General features: G+C 35.5%; 1 protein-coding gene across 4 annotated transcripts in view; it reads left to right on the forward strand.

Moving 5' to 3' along the window:
* Positions 1-23,610, forward strand: part of Acer3 (alkaline ceramidase 3) — a 175,526-nt gene that overhangs the window by 104,191 nt on the left and 47,725 nt on the right. For all 4 annotated transcript variants that reach the window (XM_058578557.1, XM_046442038.2, XM_046442037.2 and 1 more), the window contains exons 4-6: positions 12,073-12,125; positions 19,518-19,599; positions 23,153-23,188. In XM_058578557.1, the coding sequence (XP_058434540.1) occupies positions 12,073-12,125; positions 19,518-19,599; positions 23,153-23,188 (171 nt within the window). The remainder of the gene's footprint in view (positions 1-12,072; positions 12,126-19,517; positions 19,600-23,152; positions 23,189-23,610) is intronic.

Here is a 23,610-nt window from a genome sequence, read left to right on the forward strand (position 1 = left end):
TTGTGTAGAGACATTTTTAAAAGACAGAATCAGTTCACCAAAACAGTGTATTCTTTTAATTTTTTGTTTGTTTTTTAGTTGTAGTTGGACACAGTACCTTTATTTTATTTTTATGTGGTGCTGAGGATAGAACCCAGCGCCCCACATGTGCTAGGCAAGAGCTCTGCTGCTGAGCCACAACCCCAGCCCCCAAAACAATGTATTCTTATTCTTAGATGCCTGCATTCTTTCATATCTCCAAGGTATCCATGTGTAATGGTCTCATATCTTTCTAATTGGTAAAATTTTAGAATCATGCAAGGATTTTTAGTTCCTATTCTTTATCTAAGGAGGCCATATGTCTAGTGCTCGAGCTTTTGACCACTTGGTTTACCATCATTAACCCAGGAACTTCTAGAATATCACTGTCCAGTAGAAATAGGACCTGAAATTATGACTTTATCAGCTGGGCATGGTGGAATATGCCTGTTAATTTCAGCAGTTTGGGAAACTGAAGCAGGAGGATTGCAAGTTCGGGGCTATCCTGGGCAACTTGCTGAGACCCTGTCTCAAAGTAAAATAAAAAGTGCTCAGTGGTAAAGCACACCTGGATTCAATCCCCAGTGCTGAAAGGTAGGAAGACTTTCTAGTAGCCACATTTAAAAAAGTAAGCTATGGGTGCAATTAATATATTAATATTACAAAAGTGTTACTTTGACATATAATCAATATAAAAAAAATTTAATAAAGTACTTCACGTTCTGAAATCTGATATATATTTTATATCTGCAGTATATTTCAGTTCAGATTTGGCTTATTTGACATATTGGAGTGGCTGGTGGCTATCATGTTGGACAATGACATTGTACATATACAACAGTCTTATTTATTATTAATATAGTTATTAAATGTATAACAATTCTTACAATTGATTCTAATATTCAACAAATATTTATATAAGGTGTCATGCTCTATGCAGCATGCTCTGCTTGACTTGGGGAATACACAGATGGACAAAACAGGTCTAATCCTAGTAAAGCATAGAACAAACACTTATTTTTACATTTTCTTGTTGGGAAAACAGTGATGGAATGTAAAAATTAATTTGAAGGAAATGTAAATGATTTGTGGCAACATGGGGGTGCTTGGAAGAATCTATAAAGGTTAAAGACATTAAAACAGACTCTGAAAGAAGAAGTTCAAAATTTTTAGGTGGTGAAAGAATGAAATTACTAGATTTACATTATGATGGAAGCAGATACAGGGACTCATTACATGTGTGGTATGTATAGCAATACTTGCAAAGGTAGAATATGAAATGTAGGAAAAAATGGTGTGTTAGTTTTTTGTTGCTGTGACGAAAACACCCAATAAGAACAACTTAGAGAAAGAAAAGTTTATTATGGGCTCAGTTTCAAAGATTTCAGTCCATGTGGGCTGACTCCATATTTCTGGGACCAAGATGAGGTAGAACATCATGGTGGAAGAGCATGGCAGAGGCAAGCCACTCAGGACATGGAGGCCAGGAAGCAGGCGGTGTAGGTGAGGGAGGCACTATGCAGTGCTGCAGGGAAGGTGAACCCTTCCAGGGTGTGGCCCTAGTGACACACCTCCTCCAGCTACTTCCCATAGCCCAGAGTTACCATCCAGCACAGTAGTTCCTTCAAATTTGGATGGACTGATTAGAGTACAGCTTTTATAATGTAATTGTTTCACCTCTAAACATCCCTGCATTGACACAAGAACTTTTTGGGGACACCTCATATCCATAAAGTAAGAAACCATAAAGTAAGAAATGGTATCATTGATATTCACAATACTTAACAATTGCAATATTCTGCCATACCAGTGAGCCACAGCTAATTAATAACCCTGAAAATAGAACTTTGCATGTTATCTTATTTAAAAGTAATTGGAGGGGTTGGGATTGTGGCTCAGTGGTAGAGTGCTTGCCTAGCATTTGTGAGGCACTTGGTTTGATCCTAAGCACACATAAAAAATAAATAAAATAAAGTTATTGGTCAATCTACAACTAAGAAAAATTTTTTTAAAAAGTAACTGGAATTTTTTTCAGTTCTCAAATAGCCAGGTACTTTTTTTTATTAAAACCTCAACACAATTCTTAGTTACTACTCATGTTTTACACATTCTAGTACTAGAAGTGAAAGAGACTAACTGATTTGACTAAAATTATCCACAGGTTATAAATTCTAACCCCAAATCAGTTTTTCTGATTTTAAATCCTGAATTTTTATCCCCAGATTAATCTCCCTTATCTTTTGACAGTGTAAGAAAGTTAGGACCTTTCTAGAGACGTTTTGGCAATATTATCAGAAACCCTAAAACTAAAGGAAGGAGGTTCTGGCCCAGACTGAGGTATCAGAGCCTGAGTGGGGTAAAGATGGTTTCCACATAGCGGGGAGGGGTGACCCAGTGTCAAAGCCTGAGAGAGACACAGTGTATTCTCATGAGTTGGGAGTCCACCACCACAGAGCATTGGCCCTTGAATAATGCAAGGCATGTATCCACATAGGGGATAGTATAGAGTATCAGAGTGTAATCAGGGGGAAAAAGAGTGCTTGAACAGCAGGGCAATGCATATCAGTTTCAGAGACCATAGTGAAAAGGATGTATAGGCAGAAATGGCAGCTCAGGGTAGAATAAGGTGTCCACCCAAACTAGGGAGATCATTGGGCACATGGTTACAATCTGAGTGGGATAAGGAGGATGCCATGTAGCAGGTGCAGCTTTGTGCTGAGTTTCATTGCCCTAGAAGGATGAAGGTGACTTATACATAGCAGGGTAACCTAATGTACGATATGGGAACATGGGCAGAGTGAAGACGTTATCTAAATGGGGGTTCACAGCAGCCCAGCACAGGGCTGTTTCCCCTTTGTTTCCTTCTAGAAGTTGCCAAGTTTCTGATGTTCTTGTTTTCTTCCTGAATGTTAATATTTAAATAATTGGAATTCTCCATCTTTCAATCCACTATAGCATCTATGGCAGAGGGCTCCCGCGATTCACAGTGAATCCACACTTCAGCTTCTGCCCAAGCCATGCCAAAGCACCAAGGGGATAAAACTATATTGCTGGAGAAATAACTTTGACTTTGATCTTCCATTATTTCAGTAGTTTATTATTTTAACAAATGTCACTTTTCAAATATATTGTGAGGATGCTATGAGGGGGCCTGGACGCTGAATCTTTATAATATACTTCTTTTTTATTGGTTCTTTTTAGGTATACATGACAGTAGAATCTATTTTGACATAATTATACAAGCATGGAATATGTCTTGTTCTAATTCAGACCCCAATACTTCTCCTTCCCCTCTCCCATATTTCATTTATTAATTAATCAATTTTTAAAAAATTTAATTTCTTATGGATATACATGATGGTGAGATTCACTGTGTTATATTCATGTATATAGATAGGAAAGTTGTCTCAGATTTATTCCACTGTCTTTCCTTTCCCCACCCCCCACCCCCTTCATTCCCCCTTGTCTACTCCATTGAACTAATCTCTGCCACCCTTGTTATGGGTTAACTTCTGTATCTCAGAGAAAACATTCAACCTTTGGTTTGGGAGGAGTGGCTTATTTCACTTAGCAAGATAGTCTCAAGATCCATCCATTTACAGGTAAATGTCATAAAATCATTCTTCTTTATGGGCTGAGTAATATTCCACTGTGTATATATTCCACATTTTCTTTATCACTTATCTGTTGAATGGCATCTAGGTTGGCTCCATAGCTTAGCTAAATTGTGAATTGTGCTACCATAAACATTGATGTGCTATGTCACTGTAGTATGCTAGTCACTATAGTAATTTTAAATCCTTTGGATATACACTGAGTGGGATAATTGGGTAAAATCGTGGTTCCATTCCTAACCACCATTTTTTGAGAAATCTCCATACTGCTTTCCAGAGTGGTTGCACCAATTTGCAGTCCCACAAAACAATGTTTAAGTGTATTCTTTCCTACATCCTTTCTAACATTTATTATTACTTATATTTTTGATCATTGCTGTTCTGACAAGTGCTATGAAATCTCAGTGTAGTTACATTTCTCAATTGCTAGAAATGTTGAACATTTTTTCATATATTATTTACCAATCATATTTCTTCTTTTGAGAAGTATCTGTTTAGTTCCTTTGCCTATTTATTGATTGGATTTTTTTCTATGTTAAGTTTTTTGAGTTCTATATAATATTAATGCCTTATCTGACGTGCAGGTGGCAACGATTTTCTCCCATTCTGTAAGTTCTCATTTCAAACTCTTGATTGATTCCTTTGCTGAGAAGAATCTTTTTAATTTGATGCCATCCCATTTATTGATCTTTTATTTTATTTCTTGGACTTTAGGAGGTTTGCTAAGGAAGTGAGTTTCTGAGCTGATATGTTTGGCCTACATTTTCTTTTAACAGGTACAGGGTTTCTGGTCTGAAAACTAGGTCTTTCATCCACTTTGAGTTGAGTTTTGTGCAGGGTGAGAGAAGAGGAGTCAAATTTCATTCTTCTACATATGGATTTCCCGTTTTCCCAGCACCATTTACTAAAGAAACTATTTTTCCTCCAAAGTATGTTTTTGGTACCTTTGTCTACTATGAGATAACTATATTTTGTCTCTGTGTCTTCTATTTTATTCCATTGGTCTTCATGCCTGTTTTAGTGCCAATACCATGCTATTTTTATTACTATATCTTTGTTGTATAATTTAAGGTCTGGTATTGTGATGCCTCCTGTTTCACATTTATAGCCAAGAATTGCTTTAGCTATTTGGGACCTCTTGTTTTTCCAAATGAATTTTATGTCTGCTTTTTCTATTTCTATGAAGAACATCATTGAAATTTTTATGGGAATTTCATGGACTCTATATCACACTTTTGGTAATACGGTCATTTTGACAATATTACTTATGCTTATCCAAGAAAATGGGAAGTCTTTCTATTTTCTCAGGTCTTCTTCAATTTATTTCTTAAGTGTTTTATAGTTTTCATTGTAGAAGTCCTTTACCTCTTTTGCTAGATTGATTCCCAAGTATTTTATTTTATTTTATGCTGTTATGAATGGGATCATTTTCCTAATTTCTTTTTCAGCAAATTCATTATTGGAATATAGGAATACAGTTGATTTATGGGTGTTGATTTTGTATCTTGCTACTAGGCTGAATTCATTTATGAATTCAAGAAGTTTCTTTTCTTATTTGGTACCAGGGATAGAACTCAGGGGCACTCAACCTATTTGTATTTTCTTTAGAGACAGGGTCTCACAAAGTTCTTCGTGCCTCAACTCCTTATCTGTGGGATTATAGGCATGTGCTATTGCACCTGGCCAAGTTCTAGGAGTTTTTGGGGTCTTCTAAATATAGGGTCATGTCTTTGGCAAACAGATAGTTTGAGCTTTTCTTTTCCTATTCATACCCCTTTATTTTCCTTCTCTTGCCTAATTTCTGTGGCTAGAGTTTCAAGGATTACGTTAAATAGAAGTAGTAAAAGTGAGCATCCCTGTCTTGTTCCTGTATTAGAGGAAAAAACTCTAAGGTAGGCTTTTGATGGCTTCTTCAGTTTCATTACTTAAACAAGCTTTCAGTTTTTCTCCATTCAGAATGACGTTGACCTTAGGTTGTTGTATGTAACCTTTACAATGTTTAGGTGTGTTCCTTCTATCTCTAATTTTTCTAGGTTTTAAACATGAATGGATATGTATTTAAGTCTGTTTTTGTGGTGAATTACATTTATTGATTCCTTTATTTCGAACCAATCTTGCATACCTGGGATGAAACCCATGAGGTCATGGTGCACTATCTTTTTAATGTGTTTTTGTATGTGATTTGCCAATGGTTTATTAGGACTCTTGGTCTGAAGTTTTCTTTCCCTGATGTGTCATTGTCTGATTTTGGTGTCAGGGTAACACTTGTGTCATAAAATCAGTTTGGAGAAAGTAATTTAAATAATTAATTTCACTCCTTTTCTATTTCATGGAATAATTTGAGGAGGATTGGTATTAGTTCTCTTTAAAGGTCTGGTAGAACTCAGCTGAGAATCTATCTGATCCTAGGCTTTTCTTTGTTGGCAGGCTTTTTTTTTTAATTTCACAATTTTTAAAATTTGTTCTAATTAGTTATACATGATAATAGAATGTATTTTGACATATTATACAGGTTTAGGGTATAACTTCTCATTTTCTGGTTGTACATGACATACAATTAAATTGGTAATATAATCACATATTCACATAAGATAATATATTCATTCTACTATCTTTCCTGTTCCCATTCCCCCTTCCTTTCCTTCATTTCCCTTTTTCTAATCCAAATACTTCTATTCTTCCCTAACTTCCCCCACCATTATGAAATTAGCATCTACATATCAGAGAAACATTTGGCCTTTGGTTTGGGGGGATTGGCTTATTTCACTTAGCATGATATTCTCCAGCTCCATCCTTTATAGCTTCTTAAATTTCATTACTTGAAATTGATCTATTTAAATTTTCTATATCCTCCTGATTCAGTTTGGGTTGGTCATGTGTCTCTAGGAATTTGTCAATATCTTCAAGATTTTCTAGCTTGTTAGAATATAAATTTTCAAAATAGTTTCTGATAATCCTCTGTATTTCAGTCATGTCTGTGGTGATATTTCATTTTTCATCATGGATTTTAATAACTTGTATTTTTTCCCTGTTTTGGTTAGCTTGGCTAAGAGTTTTATCAATTTTGTTTGTTCTTTCAAACCAACTTTTTAATTGATCTTTTAAAATTATTTTTTAACCTCAATTTCATTGATTTTGGCTCTGATTTTAGTTATTTCCTGTCTTCTAATGGTTTGTTCTTTTTCTAGACCCTTGAGATGTAATGTTAGATTATTTCTTTTGTATCTTTCTATTCTTTTAATACATGAGCTCAATGCTATGAGCTTTCCTCTTAAAATCACCTTCATAGTGTTACAGAGATTTTGATATGTTGTATCACTATTCTCATTTACTTCTAAGGATTTTTTTAAAATTTCTCCCTTAATTTCTTCTGTTATCCATTTGTCATTCAAAAGTCTCTATGTGTTGGTCATATAATCACATATTCACATAAGATAGTAACGTCTGATTCATTCTACTGTCTTTCCTGTTTCTATTTTTTATTTTATTGTTGATTTCTAATTTCATTTCATCATGATCTGATAGAATATAAGGCATTACCTCTATTTTTTTATCTGCTAAGATTTGTTTTGTGGCCTAAAATATGGTCTGTTTTAGAAAATGTTTCATGTGCTGCTCAGAAGAAAGTCATTGATAAAGAAATATTCTATATATGTCTGTTAGATGTATATTATTAACTGAATTTTTTAGTTCTGTAGCTTCTTTATTTAGTTTTTGTTTAGGTGGTCTATTTAGAGAGGCATGTTAAATTCACCCAGTATTTTTGGGTTGTGATCTGTTTGATTTTAGGATTTGTTTGATGTACAGAGATGTCCATTGTTTGGTGCATAAATATTTACAATCATTGTTTCTTACTGATGTATGATTCCCTTAAGCAGTATGAAATGGCCTTCATGGTCTCCTCTGATTACCTTTGGCTTGAAGTCTGCTTTATCTGATATGAGGATAGAAATCCCTACTTGTTTATGAGATCCATGTGAATGGTATTTTTTTCCCATTCTTTTGCCTTCAGTCCGTGTATGTCTTTGCCTATGAAATAAGTCTCTTGGAGACAGCATATTGTTGAATCTTGTTTTTTAATCCAATCTGCCAATCTTTGTCTTTTGATTGAAGAGTTTAGCCCATTTACATTCAATGTTTTTATGAAGAGATGATTTTTATTTCCTGTCATTTTAATTTATTTCTGGTTTTTTGAATTTGAGTTTGATTCTCTCTTGATTGACTAGTCTTCTAGTGTAGTTCCTTCCTCTGCTAGTTTTCATTTTTATTTTTCATTTCTTCTTCATGAAATATTTTAGTTATTTCTTTTAGCTTTTGTTTGTTGTGGAAGATTTTTATTTTATCTTCTAGTCTGAATCTTAATTTTGCTGGGTATAGTATTCTTGGTTGGCATCCATTTTCTTTCAGAGCTCAGTATATATTATTCCTAAACCTCCTAGCTTTTAGGGTTGGGGTTAAGAAATCAGTTAAGATCCAGATTGGTTTACCTCTAAATATGAGCTGTTAATTTTCCCTAGCAGCTTTTAGAATTTTATCCTTATTCTGTATGTTAGTTGTTTTCATAATAATATGTCTTGGAGTAGATCTGTTTTGATTTTGTATATTTGGAGTCCTGTACACCTTCGCTTGTTTGAATTCCCATTTCATTCTTAAGGTTTGGAAACTTTTCTGTTTTTATTTATTTCATTGAAAAGATTGTGCATTCCACCAAGTACAGTGGCGCACACCTATAATCCTAGTGGTTTAGGAGGCTAAGACTGGAGGATTGCAAGTTCAAAGCCAGCCTCAGCAAAAGCGAGGCACTAAGCAACTCAGTGAAACCCTGTCTCTAAATAAAATACAGAACAGGGCTGGGGATGTGGCTCAGTGGTTGAGTGCCAGGTTTTTTTCCATGACTGAAACGTTCAGGGATCACTCCAGGGGAACTAGGCTAACTGGGCTGCGCAAAATAACCACACAGAAGACAGAAATACTTTTTTCTTTTGGGGTTGCTGTGACTGCTCCTCTGACCTTAAGGGTCCGTAGAAAGAGAGAGAGAGAGCACACGCTGACCCCTTTTATTGAGGAGAAGCTATTCAAATGAGGCAAGGGGTCAGGTTTCAAGGGGCTGAGTCTATCTTCATGATGTCCACTGTCAGCAGGTTGACTGACATCTAGGTAGGCCACACCCAAAGGTACAGTAAAAGAAGGGGACACACACAAGGTGTTTCCATGGAACATTCTATCCCAAACAGGGAAAGGGGTAATATTACAAAGGAACAGGTGAACATAGCTTCACCCATGGGGCTGTAGCCAGACACACCCATGCACAAGACACCAACCCTCGAACCCAAGAAGGGTAGGGAAAGTCTAGCAGAATGCTGCCTGACGCCTCAGCACCCAGCCAGGGAATGTGACTTAGTCACATGCAAGGTTGGTCTCCCACAGTTGAGTACCCCTGAATTCAACCCCCGCCCCCCTAAAAAGATTGTGCATTACTTTAATTTGTATTTTAGAGCCTTCATCTAGCCCAGTGAATCTTAAATTTGGCCTTTAATGTTATCCCATAGTTCTTAAATATTCTCTTCACGGTCTCTGAACATCTTTTCTCTATGGTCAACTTTATTTTCAAGATCATAAACTTTGTCATTGATGCTTGAAAATCTGTCTTCCAAGTAGTCTAGTCTATTAGTGATGCTTTTCATTGAACTTTTCATTTGGTTTGTTTATTCCTTCATTTTGAGGATTTCCAATTGATTCCTTTCAGAATCTATATCTCCTTATTGAAATGATCTTCACTTCTTGTTTTTTCTGTCTGATTTCACTCCTTATATTGTCTTTCACCTCATGGAACACTATGAACTTTCTAAATTCCTTTTCTGGCATTTCTTCCACTGTGGTGTCAGTGAAGGATGTTGTTTAGGCATTTGGAGTTGTTTGGGATGGTTTATTCCCTGTTTTTTTCATATTGTTTGTATGTTTGCACATCTATCAGTATGGTTCTGGAGAACTTGTAGTGTCTCTGTAGGTTTCCAGTACCTCAAAGATTAGGGAGAAATAATAATAACAACCAATGCAAACAATATAGAGCATTAAACTAAATACTTAATTCCTGCTATGACATCTACAATGTTAATTGCTACAAAAAAACTCCAGAAATGGTAGGGTCATCTGCCACAGTCTGGCTGGGCACAAAATCACGAGCCACCACACACCTTGTAGATTCAAACAGCAATTCTTTATTCCCGAACTCACACCGGCACTCTACAAACACGTTCTGGGGGAATTCACGTTCTGGGCCCAATTCACGTTCTGGGCGAAATCCCAAATGCTCTCTGAATCCCATGAGAACTCAACGAGAACTCAACGAGCAGGCGCGCCTGAGGCAGTAGGATACGCCCTATTCCCAGCAGGGTACACCTTAAACCTGGAACTGCCCTAAACCCGGATTGTCCTAAACCAGGAACGCCCTAAACCCGGATCCGCCCTGGTCCTTGAGCAAGGTCACCTTACATGCAATGACACTGCAAATTTCCTGGGTCATGCCATGCGTCATTCTTACTTAGCAATGGCCCTCAGCAGTCATCAATTTTCATCAGCACAAACAGTAAGTAATCCGGTGTTATATCTGGCATTAAATCAAACAAGAGGTATCAACTGTGGCATCCACAGCAGTAATTATTGCAGTAGCATTAACGGTGGGGGCAGGTATTATATAAACCAAAATAGTGCTAAAATACGGTAAGACTAGAGTTAATTAGGATAAAATAAAATGTGATAGGAAGGCAGAAAAGAGTTTATAATTCCAAAATGTGAACAAAGAGAATGCAGAAGAGATGTAAGATGTGATGGTTATAAGGAAGGAGAAAAAAATAGTAATAAAAAAGGAAAGGAAGAGTGAAAGAATAGTAGACTTTGGCTGTTAGAATAAAAGAGAGAAACAAACAGACAAATAAAAACCAATATAAAGTATTACACATGTGAAAAAAGAAACCAATATGTATATGTGTATATGTCCATGAAGCATTCAGCAGACATACATAGAAAATATAAACACACACACAAAACTAAAGTTAAAGAAGAAAACAAAAGAGAGAGAGAGAGAGATTCTTAATGAAAATTAAGGAATTGTTTCCACTGATGTGGTCAAAATAGTCAGTGAGAATATATGTTCACAGTCTGTGCCCAATTATTTTTTTTCCATTTCTTCTTTAGCTACGTACTTGAGTTATATAGGGAATATGACAATAAGAGCCAAGGGTTATTCCCTTCCTTTTTTTTTGTGTTGCTCACCAAGTTGCAAGTTGGAGTTAAAAAATTATCAGCTTTGCTTCTTACCAGTATGTGGTAGGATGGGATGGGAGGTGCTGTCAGCTAGAGTTTGGTCTGCACAGAACAATTTGATGCACTCCCAGGGTTGGGCTGCTGCAGAGTTCTGTGAGTGCAGTTTCATTAGGTGGAGTTCCCATGGTGGTTGTGAGCTTAGATCCAATCAGGCCCCAGATGCTTTTCTGGGTGATGACCGCTCTAGAGAGATTAGATCAATGCACCCCTAGGGCCCACCAGTTGCCCATCTCTGCTGGGAGACTATCCAATGATCGATTCAGGAGGCTGAGGCAGGAGGATGGTTAAGTTCAAGTCTAGCACCCCAACAACTTAGTGAGGCCCTAAGCAATTTAGTGAGACCCTGTCTCAAAAATAAAAAAATAAAAATGGCTGGGTCTGTGGCTCCATGGTAAAGTACCCCTGGGTACCCAAAGGGGGAAACAAAAAAGAACTAGTTGTATATCCTGTGATAAATGAACTCTTTAAGTTTGTTTTGAGGATTATAAATAACCTATATACAATATCTAGCTTAGCATTCAGTAAGCAGTTTAATATATAATGGCCATAATTACTATTATTATTGCATAAATAATAGTAAATGTTCCTTTTAGAGACAAATTACAGAGACTAATGAAATTATTTCCCTGACCCATTAATATCTCTTTTTATTTGTGTTAGTGGACATTGTATCTGTTTAAGGTGTTATAGGAAGGAAATACAAAAGAATACTGGTAGGCTCTACATCATTTCTTGGAAGTAGTTTGTGATACCAAGTGATATGAGCAGCATAATTACAAGGCTACTTTCCAGAAACAGTGAGTCACTCAGGTGTGTGCATTAGGACAGATGGATGGATAACCTCGTTTGTTCAAAAACAACAAACTATATACAGAGTAAATTAGATGATGATAAATATATAAATTAGTAAAAGAAATTAAGAGAAGACATCAATCTTTTATGTCTATGTGGAGCTTGGGATTAAACCCAGGGCCTGTGCATGCTAATCATGCATTCTACCACTGAGCTACATCCCCAGCTCAAGAAATGATAATCTCAATTATTCTTATGTTTATTTTGATTTGTATAGTTGTACCTCTATATATTCAAGCCTGTTATCTCTCTTTATTTCATATAGCTATTGGATGAACTCCCAATGATTTACAGCTGTTGCATATTTGTATACTGCATGTAAGTACTTATATTTAGATTTCAGTTGCTTGATATACTTTTGAATTCATATTTTTCTCAAGGAATTAATATAACAATTCAGTTATATTACTAGGATATTATAATGATGCAGAAGATTAGAAATTTTATGATATCAATTAAGAGAATAATTTCTTGGAAGTATTAATAATGTTATTTATTAACTTTTGTGATATCAAACCCTGTATCCAATTTAGATGAAATCTTAATTGTACTTAAGTTGTTCAATTTGCCTTTCCTTATGGAAAGAATGTACAAATTTAGATACTGGTTATATTTATTATTCCATGATATATAATATCATTAACAGTTTCTTAACAGAAACTTACCAGAAAAATGAAGTACACTTCTAGTTGTACAATAATGTGTCATTTTAATCTCTTTGTTTTGAAGTTGCTTACTAAATAGTATTTGTTTCCTTTTAATTCTTCTTATTTTAAATCACAGTAAAGCTGTCAAGGATGTGCTTATTTTGATTGGCTGTTTACAAATATGAATGGGAATATTGAATCCAAAGTTCCCTTTCTGGTTCATATTTTTTAATTTCAATCTCAAGTTAATTTCTATTTCCTGAGTGACAAATCTTGAAAAATAAAATGAAATAACATTAGTAAGCATTAATATTGCCTTTGTACTGTACTAGACAGCATACTACACCATCTCTAATTCTACACAGTTGTACAAGATAAATGGGTATTGTCCTTATTTTGTAAATAAAAAAGTGAAGCACAGAGAAATTTAGTAACTTTACTAAGTACTTAAGTGAGCTTTATTATTGGAGGTCCCAAGAAAATTTCCTGAGAGTTCTACCCAGGTCCACCTCTTACTTTTGACTGACTGCAAGATTACATCGGATTTTCAAGTCCCCACTGCATATCACAACCCTGTACATGACAACTTTAGCTCATACTGACAATGCTAATTGGAGACAGTTCTTACAGGTTTTATAGTTAGGGAGAATTATCCTTATTTCCTTGTATTCTGAAATCTGGTCTGTGTAAAAGTTAAAAAAAAAAAAAAATTCCCCTTAGGGTATCAGCATTTAGGGCCTGCATTTCTCCTGCAGCTAACAGTTTGTTTGCTAAGGAATTAACATATTGTGTCCAGTTAAGCCAGGTAGGGCTGCAGGAAAATTGCTTTAAGAGAGAGAGAGAAAGCTTGTGGGGATCAATACAGTGGGCCCAGTTTATAGAATTACTTCCTTAACCTTATATTCCCACTATTCATGTCTGTCTCTTCCTTATTCCCACTTCTAAAAGTTAGTAGCATATACTAAAGTAACTCAAAGGGATTTTATTGCTGTAATAAACCATACCACCCTTAGTTCTAAACCTTTACTAAAACTCAGAAACAATAAAAGGAAGAATGCCCATTTATTGGTTAGATTTGTATGGCATCAAACTCTATTGTCCTGTTTCAAAGGTAGGTGAAAAGAAGTTCAAGAATAGTGATTAAAAAAAAATAGGGATTGGCAAACTTTCTCTGTAAAGGACCATATAGTAAATATTTTAGGCTTTGCGGGCCTAGGGTCTCTGTTGCAACTTTTCAGCCTTGCCATTGTAGGAGAGTGACTTACAAAAACAGTCTCAGAACTAGTTAAGGTGGTACATGCCTATAATCCCAGTCTCCCAGGAGACTAATGCAGGAGGATCAGAAGTTTGAAGCCAGCCTGGATAAATAAGTGAGATCTTGTCTTAGAATAAAAAATTTAAAGAACTGGGAATGAAGCTTAGGAGTAGAGTAACCCTGGATTCAATCCAAGGTGCCACTATTAAGGGGAAAAAAAAAAAAAAACTCAGGCTGAGAAATTGGCCCTTAAGCTATAGTTTGCTATCCCCGTCTAAAAAAGTACTTGCGAATGAGCTCCGTTTAGTAACATATTTTAAAAACTATTTTGATATTTTTATATCTTTAGAAGAAAATGTTCTTGGGCTAGTAATGATGACCATATTGGGAAAAATACTAGATAATCATATAAAATGGGTTCAGAAAACACTTGTGTATTAGGTTAGGGAACAGAAGGGTATTACTTAGAAGTAAGGATAGGACTGGGGATTGGGAATGTAGCTTAGTGACAGAGCACTTGCCTAACATTCATGAGGCTGCAGGTTTGATCCACAGCTACACAAACACACACACACACACACACACACTAAGGATATTAAAACTTATAGTTCAGTTTCTAGCTCTGGTAATTACTAACTGCATGACCCTGGGTAAGTCAATATTTCTATTTCTTCGTTTGTTTCTCATTGGAAGTTGTAGTACTTACAAATTTCTCATGAAGATTAAATTAAATGATTTATTTTTTTATAATATAAACTTGTATGCTGTTGATGTATCAGGCACTGCGATGGGCACTGGGAATTGGAAAAGTAAGAAGTAAGCTTTTACCTCAGAAAATCTGAGGTTTTCAATAGAAGAAACAGAACCAAAACCAAGCAGTCTTCCATGTAATGTGGTTAATATTCTACCTTAGACATATGCAAAATTCAGTAGGGTAGGAAAGGATAGAACTTGCCACTTTATGAAAATGAAATATGATCTCCCGACTGTCACTGGGAATAGAACAAGTTTCAAAGTTCTACCACCTCAGTATATAAAAAGGAATTTCTGTACACTGCTTCCTTCCTTCCTTCCATATGAGGGATTGAACCCAGGGATCATGCATACTAGGCACGTGCTCGACCACTGAGTCACATCCCCAGACCCTGCCGTAGTATACTTTAAGTGACTCTTAGAAGGAAACAAAAAGACTGAAATAATTTTAAACCATTTTACTGAGGTATGATTAACATATAATAAAATGTATTTTAATTATATTTATATATTAAGTATATTTAATTGTATAACTTGGAGTTTTGACAAATGTGTACTTACATCATTACCCTTGTATTAAGAAATAGAACATGTTGATCACTTGAGAACATTCCTTTCTTCTGTATTACAGTTCATCCTGACCCCGTCCCCTGCTTTTCTATAGATTAGTCCTATCTGCTCTTAAATTTCATGTAAAAGGAATTATGCAATATGTACCTTTTTATGTCTGCCTTCTTTTGTTCAATATGATTTTTTGAGGTTCATCTATGTTATTATCAGTATCAGTAGTTCATTCTTCATTTTTAATGCTAGTAATAAGTATTCCATTATATAGATATACCATTCACCAATGATGTGTGTTAAGGTTGTTACCAGTTTGGGCCTCTTATGAATAAAGTGACTACATACATTCTGTGTACAGGTCTTTAATTGGATATATTTTCTCATTTCTATTGGATAAATACCTAGAAGTGGAATTTCTGGGTTGTATAAGTCTACACTTTATAGGAAACTGCCAAACTATTGTCCAACATATTATATTTTATTATAGTTCTACTAACAAATATATGAAGAATCTCATTGCTCCATATCCTTGGTAATACTTGGTGTTACCAATCTTGTTATTTTTAGTTTTTCTGGGGAGTATGGAGTACTGTCTCTGGTATTTTAATTTGCATTTCTTTAAGAACTAATGATGTTGTCTATCTTTCCATGTGCTAGTTGGCCATTTGTATGTCTTAGAAATATCTGTTCAAGCATCTAGAGATATAGCTTAGTGATAGAGTGCTCACCTAGCAAGCACAAGACCCTGGCTGTGATCTCCAGCACCACCAAAGGAAGAAAGGAAAAAAACTAAAAAGAAGTGTCTATTCAAATCTTGTGCTTTTTGGTTAGAAACTGAGTTGTTTTTCTTCTTATTGAAGTGTACAATTTTTTTTTGGGGGGGGGGGGATTGAAGTCCTCTCCAATATTTATCTTAAATATTTTTTCAGTCTATGAATTATCTTTTCATTTTCTTAATAGTGTCTCTTTATTTTATTTATTTTTTAATGTGGTGCTGAGGACCGAACTCAGTGCCTCATGCATGCTAGGCAAGCGCTCTACCACTGAGCCACAACCCCAACCCCCATTAATGGTGTCTTTTGATGAACAGAGTTTTAAATTTTTACAAAATCCAATTTATTTTTTAAAAATTTTTAGGTCTAGTACCTTTTGAGTCAGAAGAGATCTTTGCCTTCCCCATGGTCAAAAAGATTTTCTATTTTGTTTGCTTTTTTCCCCCAGGAGTTTTATTAACTGTAGTTTTTGTATTTAGGCCTATGATCCATTTGAGTTAATTTTGTGTATAATGTAAGGCAAAGTTGAAGGTCATATTTTCCCCTGCTAGTAACTGGTTATTGTATAACATCTTTTTTTTGTGGTGGTAGTATAGTGGTGGTGAGGATTGAACCCAGGGCCTTGTGCATGCAAGGCAAGCACTCTACCAACTGAGCTATATCCCCAGCCCTGCATACCATCTTTTGAAAAGATTATTCTTTCTGCATTCAATTATTTTTATTTTTTTAATATTTATTTTTTAGTTTTAGGTGGACACAATATCTTTTTTTTCTTCCTATGTGGTGCTGAGGATCGAACCAGTGCCTCACACATGCTAAGTGAGCACTCTACCACTGAGCCACAACCCCAGCCCATGCATTAAATTATTATGAGAGTTTTTTCCTATCCTTATGTCAATACCATGTTGTCTTTTAATTGTAGCAAGCATTATTTAAAATTTTTTTTGGGGGGGAAGGGTATCAGGGACTGAACCCAATGGTGCTCAACCACTGAGCCACATCCCCACCCCTTTTTAAAATATTTTCTTTAGAGAAAGAGTCTCTAGGTTGCTTAGGGTCTCACTAAATTTTTGATGCTGGCTTTGAACTCTGAATCCTCCTGCCTCAGCCTCCTAAGCTGCACCTTATTGTAAATCTTGAGATCAGTCAGAACAGTCCTCCTGTTCTGTTCTTTTTCAGTATAGCTTTGGATGTCCTAAATCCTTTGCAATTTTGCATTCATTTTAGAGTCAGCTTGCCAACTTCTACCAAAAAAAGTCTGCTGGAGGGGCTTGGGTTGTGGCTTATCGGTAGACTGCTCACCTAGCATGCATGAGGCACTGGGTTCGATCTTCAGCACCACATAAATGTAAAATAATATATTGTGGCTACCTAAAACTAAAAAATGAATATTAAAAAAAAAGTCTGCTGGAGCTAGGGATGTAGCTCAGTGGTACACCTAGTTGCCTAACATGGAGGAGGAGGAGGAGGAAAGAATGGAGGAAGAGGAGGAGGAAAGAATGGAGGAGAAGGAGGAGGAAAGAATGGAGAAGGAGGAGGAGGAAGGAATGGGGGAAGAGGAAAGAATGGATGAGGAGAAGGAGGAGGAGGAGGAAAGAATGGAGGAGGAGAGAAGGAAAGAATGGAGGGGGAGGAGGGGGAGGAGAAGGAGGAGGAAGAGGAGGAGGAAGAAAGAAGGAAAGAATATTCAGTCTTCCAAACCATGAATGTAGCATAATTCTTCATTTGTTCAGGTTTCCTTTAATTTCTTCCAGAGACATTTTATGGTTTTTCAGTGCATAGTTGTTGCACATACTTTGCTAGCTCTAACTCTAGATTTCTAATGATTTGGGGGTACTTATTTTAAGTGGTATTACAATTTTAAAACTTTATTTTCCAGATGTTAATTATTAGCATTTAGAAATACAATTGATTTTTTTTGAGAGAGAGAGAGAGAGAGAGAGAGAGAATTTTAAAATTTAATTTTTAGTTTTCGGCGGACACAACATCTTTGTTTGTTTGTGGTGCTGAGGATCGAACCGGGGCCGCACGCATGCCAGGCGAGCGCGCTACCGCTTGAGCCACAACCCCAACCCTACAATTGATTTTTGTATATGAACGTTTTATTCCATGACCTTGTTAATTTCACTAATCAGTTTTTCTGTTAATTCCTTAGGACATTCTTTGAATTTATCAAGTGTATAAAGCAGATTAGACCAGTAACCATTTTAAACCTGCCTTGCCTTCTATGTGCATATGCTTGTTCATTTGTGAAACACATACTGGAAAGCTCTAGTATGTTAGGGTGCATCTTTGTGTTAGGTGTGATTGGGCCCTATAGAAATAGAGAGTCAAGGAACTCATTGTCTAAAGAAGGGTATAGATAAGAAACTTGACTATGATAAAGTAAGATGACCATAGTAGTAAATATAAGCCAGGCTTCCCAAAGACCTTTCGTTTCTTAATAAATAATCTGCTTTGAGGGCATCTAAAATGATAAACAGACATTTCTAAGCTATTGACAGAATGAAAATGCTAATTATAATTCATAAATATCCTACCTAACTTTTTAAATCAACTTTCAAGCCATAAAGTCATATAATTTAAAAGAAAAACAACATCCAGGCTGGGGATGTGACTCAAGTGGTAGCGTGCTTGCCTAGCATGCTTGAGGCACTGGGTTCAATTCTCAGCACCACATAAAAATAAAAATAAAGATATTTGTCCACCTAAAACTGAAAAATAAATATTAAAAAAAAATCCACCTGACATCCTAACATTTTCATCATTTTCCAAGCCATGAATTCATAGAAATTAAAGGCAAAAGGAAACTTAAAATTCAGATATTGCAATCCACCTTTCTTTACAGATAAGGAAATAAGAATTGGGTCCAACTTCCACAATGAATTGGTAAACTGAGAGAATATTCCTATTGCCTATACCAAGACAGCCCTCAAAAACTGGGTACTTACTGATGGCCAATTATGTTTATATTTCCTTATTTACTCTGTATCTCCTGTGCATCAGATACTATCCTAGTGACTAAATATATGAAAAAGTAATAAGATTGTATATCTGCATGCTAAGAATGCACCATTTAGTTGGGGAAACAGATAAGTAAAGAGACAATTATAAAAAGTGATTTTTTAAAAGTAGTTTTCTTTAGGGATCATTTGTTGCAAGACATACAAATTTACTGAATCTAGCTTGAGTTAAGAGGTTTATCTTTTGTAAGAACATCAGGAAATTGTATGGATCATGACAGCAAGAAGTACAGACTCACTTCACTAGAAATAGAATGGTTGCTTCTTCATCTTTCCCTCTTTTCTGCATTCCTTCCTCTCCATTTATCTTCAAATCTTTATATCTATTTTTCTTTCCCTAAGGAATATTTTTCTGCTCATTCATCCACTTATTCATTCACTTTGGCTACCCCCAAATATCAGCCTCAGATCTTAAGTCCATTTGACTTCATACTTTGAAATCATCTCTATATTTAATTGATTAGGTTTCTGGATCCCCAACTCCAGACTTTCAGGAGAGAACATTTGTCCCTACTTGTCTACTCCTTATCCCCGCAGCCTCTCATAGGCTATAGGAGTGCAGAGTTTCTAAGAATGTGGTTGGAAAGAAATGATGGGTATTACTAGACCACAAAGGTATGTAGGTAAGTGGTAAAGTCCCATTCTATTTGTTCCTGTTATATATTCTTAAGAAAGTTTCTTTCTTTCTTTTTAAGGTTTGAATGTTTCAAGATGAAGAACTCGGTCAACTACCATCTACTTTTTACTCTAGTTCTATTCAGTTTATTAGTAACCACAGTAAGTCATATTTTGTCTCTAACAGATTAAGCATATGAATTTGTCGTTTATGGAGAAAACATTTTGCTTCCTGTATTTGCTTGAAGCTGTTCAAACTGAAATGTTTCTACATATAATTGGAATATATCATTTTCAGATATTGCTTCTTTGTTTCCAAGTGTTATTTTTCCTTATAATTGAAATAACTTTTGTAATGTTTAATTTTTTAAAGGAAGAAAGGTCAAAAAGTAAATATTTAGTTACTAACAATGGAGAAAAATTAACTTTTATCATGAATGGACATATTACCTCCTATTTGTTAAAGAAATTGGCTCCACTCCATTGGATCTAGTGTGACTATTTTAATGGTTAACCTTTTCCTAATAACTAGAGGTAGCCAGTCACTTCTGATCCTATCTTACCTTGTGCTTTTCTTCCTCAAGTGAATTGTATTCTGAATTAAGAAAATATTAATTTAAACAAACACTTCAGGAAAACCTACATGTCAGGCACAGGAAATACAGAGGTGCCTAAGAAGCAGTTACTATCCAAAAGGAATTCATTCTATTAGAGAAATTAAACTTGTAAACAAAGAAATGTATCAAAAGATAATAACTGAAATACTAGAAGTAAATGTTAATTATATGTGATGAGGTAAAAGAAAGCCAATCAAGACTGCTTGACTATTCCTTATATCCCATAAATATGTGTGTGTTTTTATGTTTTTATGTATCAATTAAAAATAAATTTAATTTTTTAAAAAGTCTACTTGAGTAGGTCATGGAAAGCTTCAGAGAGAGGAGGCAGTTGAGTTAGATTTTGACTGATAATTGAAAGTTCATCCAGCCTCTGGGCAACAGTGTGGCAAAACATTTTGAAATAGTCTTTCATATGTCCATGGGTATAAAACTCTGGAACCACATAGAGAATTACTGTTTTTAATTATTTGCTAATGTCAGATATTGTACTGAATACTTTACCTTTATTGTTTCATTCGTCACCAATAAAATTGGGAAAGATTTTATATAGGTGGATATATGATAAGTGGGGAGTAGTGAATGAGTTTACTGAAATAGGTTATAAAGCTCATTGTTTGCCAGATCTTGCAATTTCAATTTTTATTGTCAAGGCAGTGGAGAGCCATTAACTGGCTTAAAGTAGAGAAAAATGTAATCAGATATGTTTTAGAAAGATTACACTGGTTATGGAGGATGGGGAGAAATAAGGGCTAGGGATATGAGATTCAGACTATAAAGTAACATATAGGAATGAAAAAAAGCTGACATAAATACCTATCTATGGGACCTGTGGTCCACTGAGTAGAAAAGATGGAAATAGAGTTTTAAAGGAGTTGTTAAAATGGCTCCTCAGTTTATGGCCTGACTGCCAGTATATGTAGTATGCCCTTAACCATGATAGGAAACTTGGAAGATGGGCAGCTTTTTCAGGAAATTTAATGGATAAGTTCGTATCATGGCATAGAGGTAGATAAATTCAATTTAGAATATGTTTGGTTTGAAGCTCCCAGCATTAATAACACCTGAGGCTTAGCAAGTAGTCTGGTCCAAAGATGTAGATTTGGGAGTTGGAAGGGTATAGGTAGACTAGATAGGTGGGGATAGATGAACCGGCACAGAAATTGCATAGACCATTATGATGACTAAAGATAGAATCCTACAACTACAGACAGAAGAGATAGAACAAGCAAAGCAGTCTGAGAAAAGTAATCAGATATATATAGGAAAGCCAAGAGCCCAATGTAACAGGAATTTTTAGAGTGAAAAGTAAATAATAAGTATTAGTTTCCTCTGAATGGATGTGAATAAAATGAAGATTTAAACCTAATAGAAATTTTGAAGTAGAAAACCAAGTAATCTAAATGAGAATACTGTCACCAGTAAATTGATGAAGGCAGAAGCTATATTCCAGTTGTTGAGATGTTAAATAAAAGGGTGAAAGAGCACATATGCAGTATTTTCTTGAGTTTCTAAGCTTTGCCTAAACTACATGGTAGCTAATGATGAAAGCATCCAAGAAGAGGTGAAAAATAGTCTTGTTACTGTTTAAAGAAGAGAATAAAGTAAGTCTAGAGAATGTCAGTGAATTGCCTTGCCAGCCAAGTTTATATAGAGAGTAAGTGGCAGAGACAATATTGGATCACTTTCTAAGTTAAGAGATGATGTAGTCAGGAACAGGCTTTGGAGCTGGGCATGGTAGCATGGGCCTATTATCTGAGCTATTCCAGGGGGTGAGGCAGAAGGATCACAAATTTGTAGTCAGCCTGAGCAACTTAGGGAGACTGTGTCTCAAAACAAATTTTTTTAAAAAGATCTTAGGATGTAGCTTAGCTGGCATGCCCCAGGGTTCAATTCCTAGTACTGCAAAAGAAAAACCAACAGCAAAAAAAGGCTTTGGAATCAGTGAGATCTGAGTTTAGATCTAACACTGTTACTTAGTAACTGTGGGACATTGGGCAAATTACTTAGTCTCTTTCAGCCTTAGTTTTCCTTACCTATAAAATGTAGATAACAATAGTATACATTTCATATTAGTTCTGAAAATTAATATTGGCATATAGCAAGGACTTCTTAATTTTCTTCCTTTAAAAAAATGTATCTTTGAGAGCATGCCCTTTTGTATTTCTTTTATTAGTAGCTGTAAGAATCTGCTTTAACCATACAAAGGCAAATTAGTTGTTTCATTTGGTGCTGGGGATCAAACCCAAGTTCTTGCTCATGCTAAGCATATAATCTATCACTGAGCTACACCCTCTAGCCCCAGAAATCACTTACTTTGAAATAAGGAATTCAGATTAAAAGCGTTTTCCTTTGCCAAGTTTAAAGTTACTGATATATATATATTGTCTCAGACACATTATTTTTAAAGCCCTGTGGCTGTTCAAAGGAAATAATTTGATCACTTTGTAGCTAGAAACTTACTCCAGAAATAAACTTAGTAGCCAAATTGTATGAATTTGTAAAGCTTTATTAAATCACTACATTAAATGAGGATATAGAGATATTTACAACCAGTCCTTTCTATCAAAGAAATTCTTTTCTTGCAGAGAGAGAAAGAGAAAAACCAAATGCCATAGTGATGGTGGGAAGGAGGCATACTTTGAATTGAATCTTTTTGTTGGTGTTGTTTTTCTAATTAGCTATACATGACAGTAGAATGTATTTTGACACATCATACATAAATGGAGTATAACTTCTACTATAGAATAGATGTGGTACAGGAATTATCAGCATAACTTCCTCCCTCTTCATGAGTCTTCATGCATTCGTCTATCTACTTGATTGTGACACAAAGGCCAAGAAGTCAGAGTAGTTCACAATAGATTTGAAATATTTAATTTACCATGGCAAGGTTAGCACTGGTAGAGAGCCATCTGTATGTACTAGCACTTTGTGTGCCATGCTACCTAGTCTGATTGGCTTTACATGGTTGGAGTCAAGTCCAAACAAAATGAGATTAGCAGGAAAGGTTTGGGATCTACAAAGTAGGTGGAATAGGTTTTTATTTCCCCTCCATAATACACTTCATTCACATGTATTTTTCTAATATTTTGCAGGTTTACCTTCATGTAAAAGATCCCATATTTCATCAGGTAAATATTTTAAATTATCACACATTTGATTGTTTTTTTTTTAAATGTAGCTTTAGTTTTAGATGGATACATTAGTTTGTTTTTATGTGGTGTCGAGGATCGATCCCAGTGCCTCATGCATGCTAGGCGAGCACTCTACCACTGAGCCACCACCCCAGCCCCCACATTTGATTGTTTAATAGTATATGCTTGCTTTGTGCTTCACTTTTCTAGTAATTATATGTATACATAGCTTTTAGAGAGAGCCTTAAAAAAAGTCAGTGTTTTTTTAGAGAGCCTAAAAAAAAGTCAGTGTTTAAAACAAGAGGTTGCAAACATAAGTGCTTATGGGAACCAGGTTTAGGTAATAGGAATATATCTAACAGCCATAGCCAAGGTCCAGCCCTCTATTATATTCAGTTATGCAAGGGCAGGATTACTCT

This window comes from Marmota monax, unplaced genomic scaffold (assembly GCF_021218885.2).
Source record: "Marmota monax isolate L192 unplaced genomic scaffold, Marmota_monax_Labrador192_F-V1.1 WCK01_AAM20220418_F8-fsc00068, whole genome shotgun sequence".
Classification (NCBI taxonomy): domain Eukaryota; kingdom Metazoa; phylum Chordata; class Mammalia; order Rodentia; family Sciuridae; genus Marmota; species Marmota monax.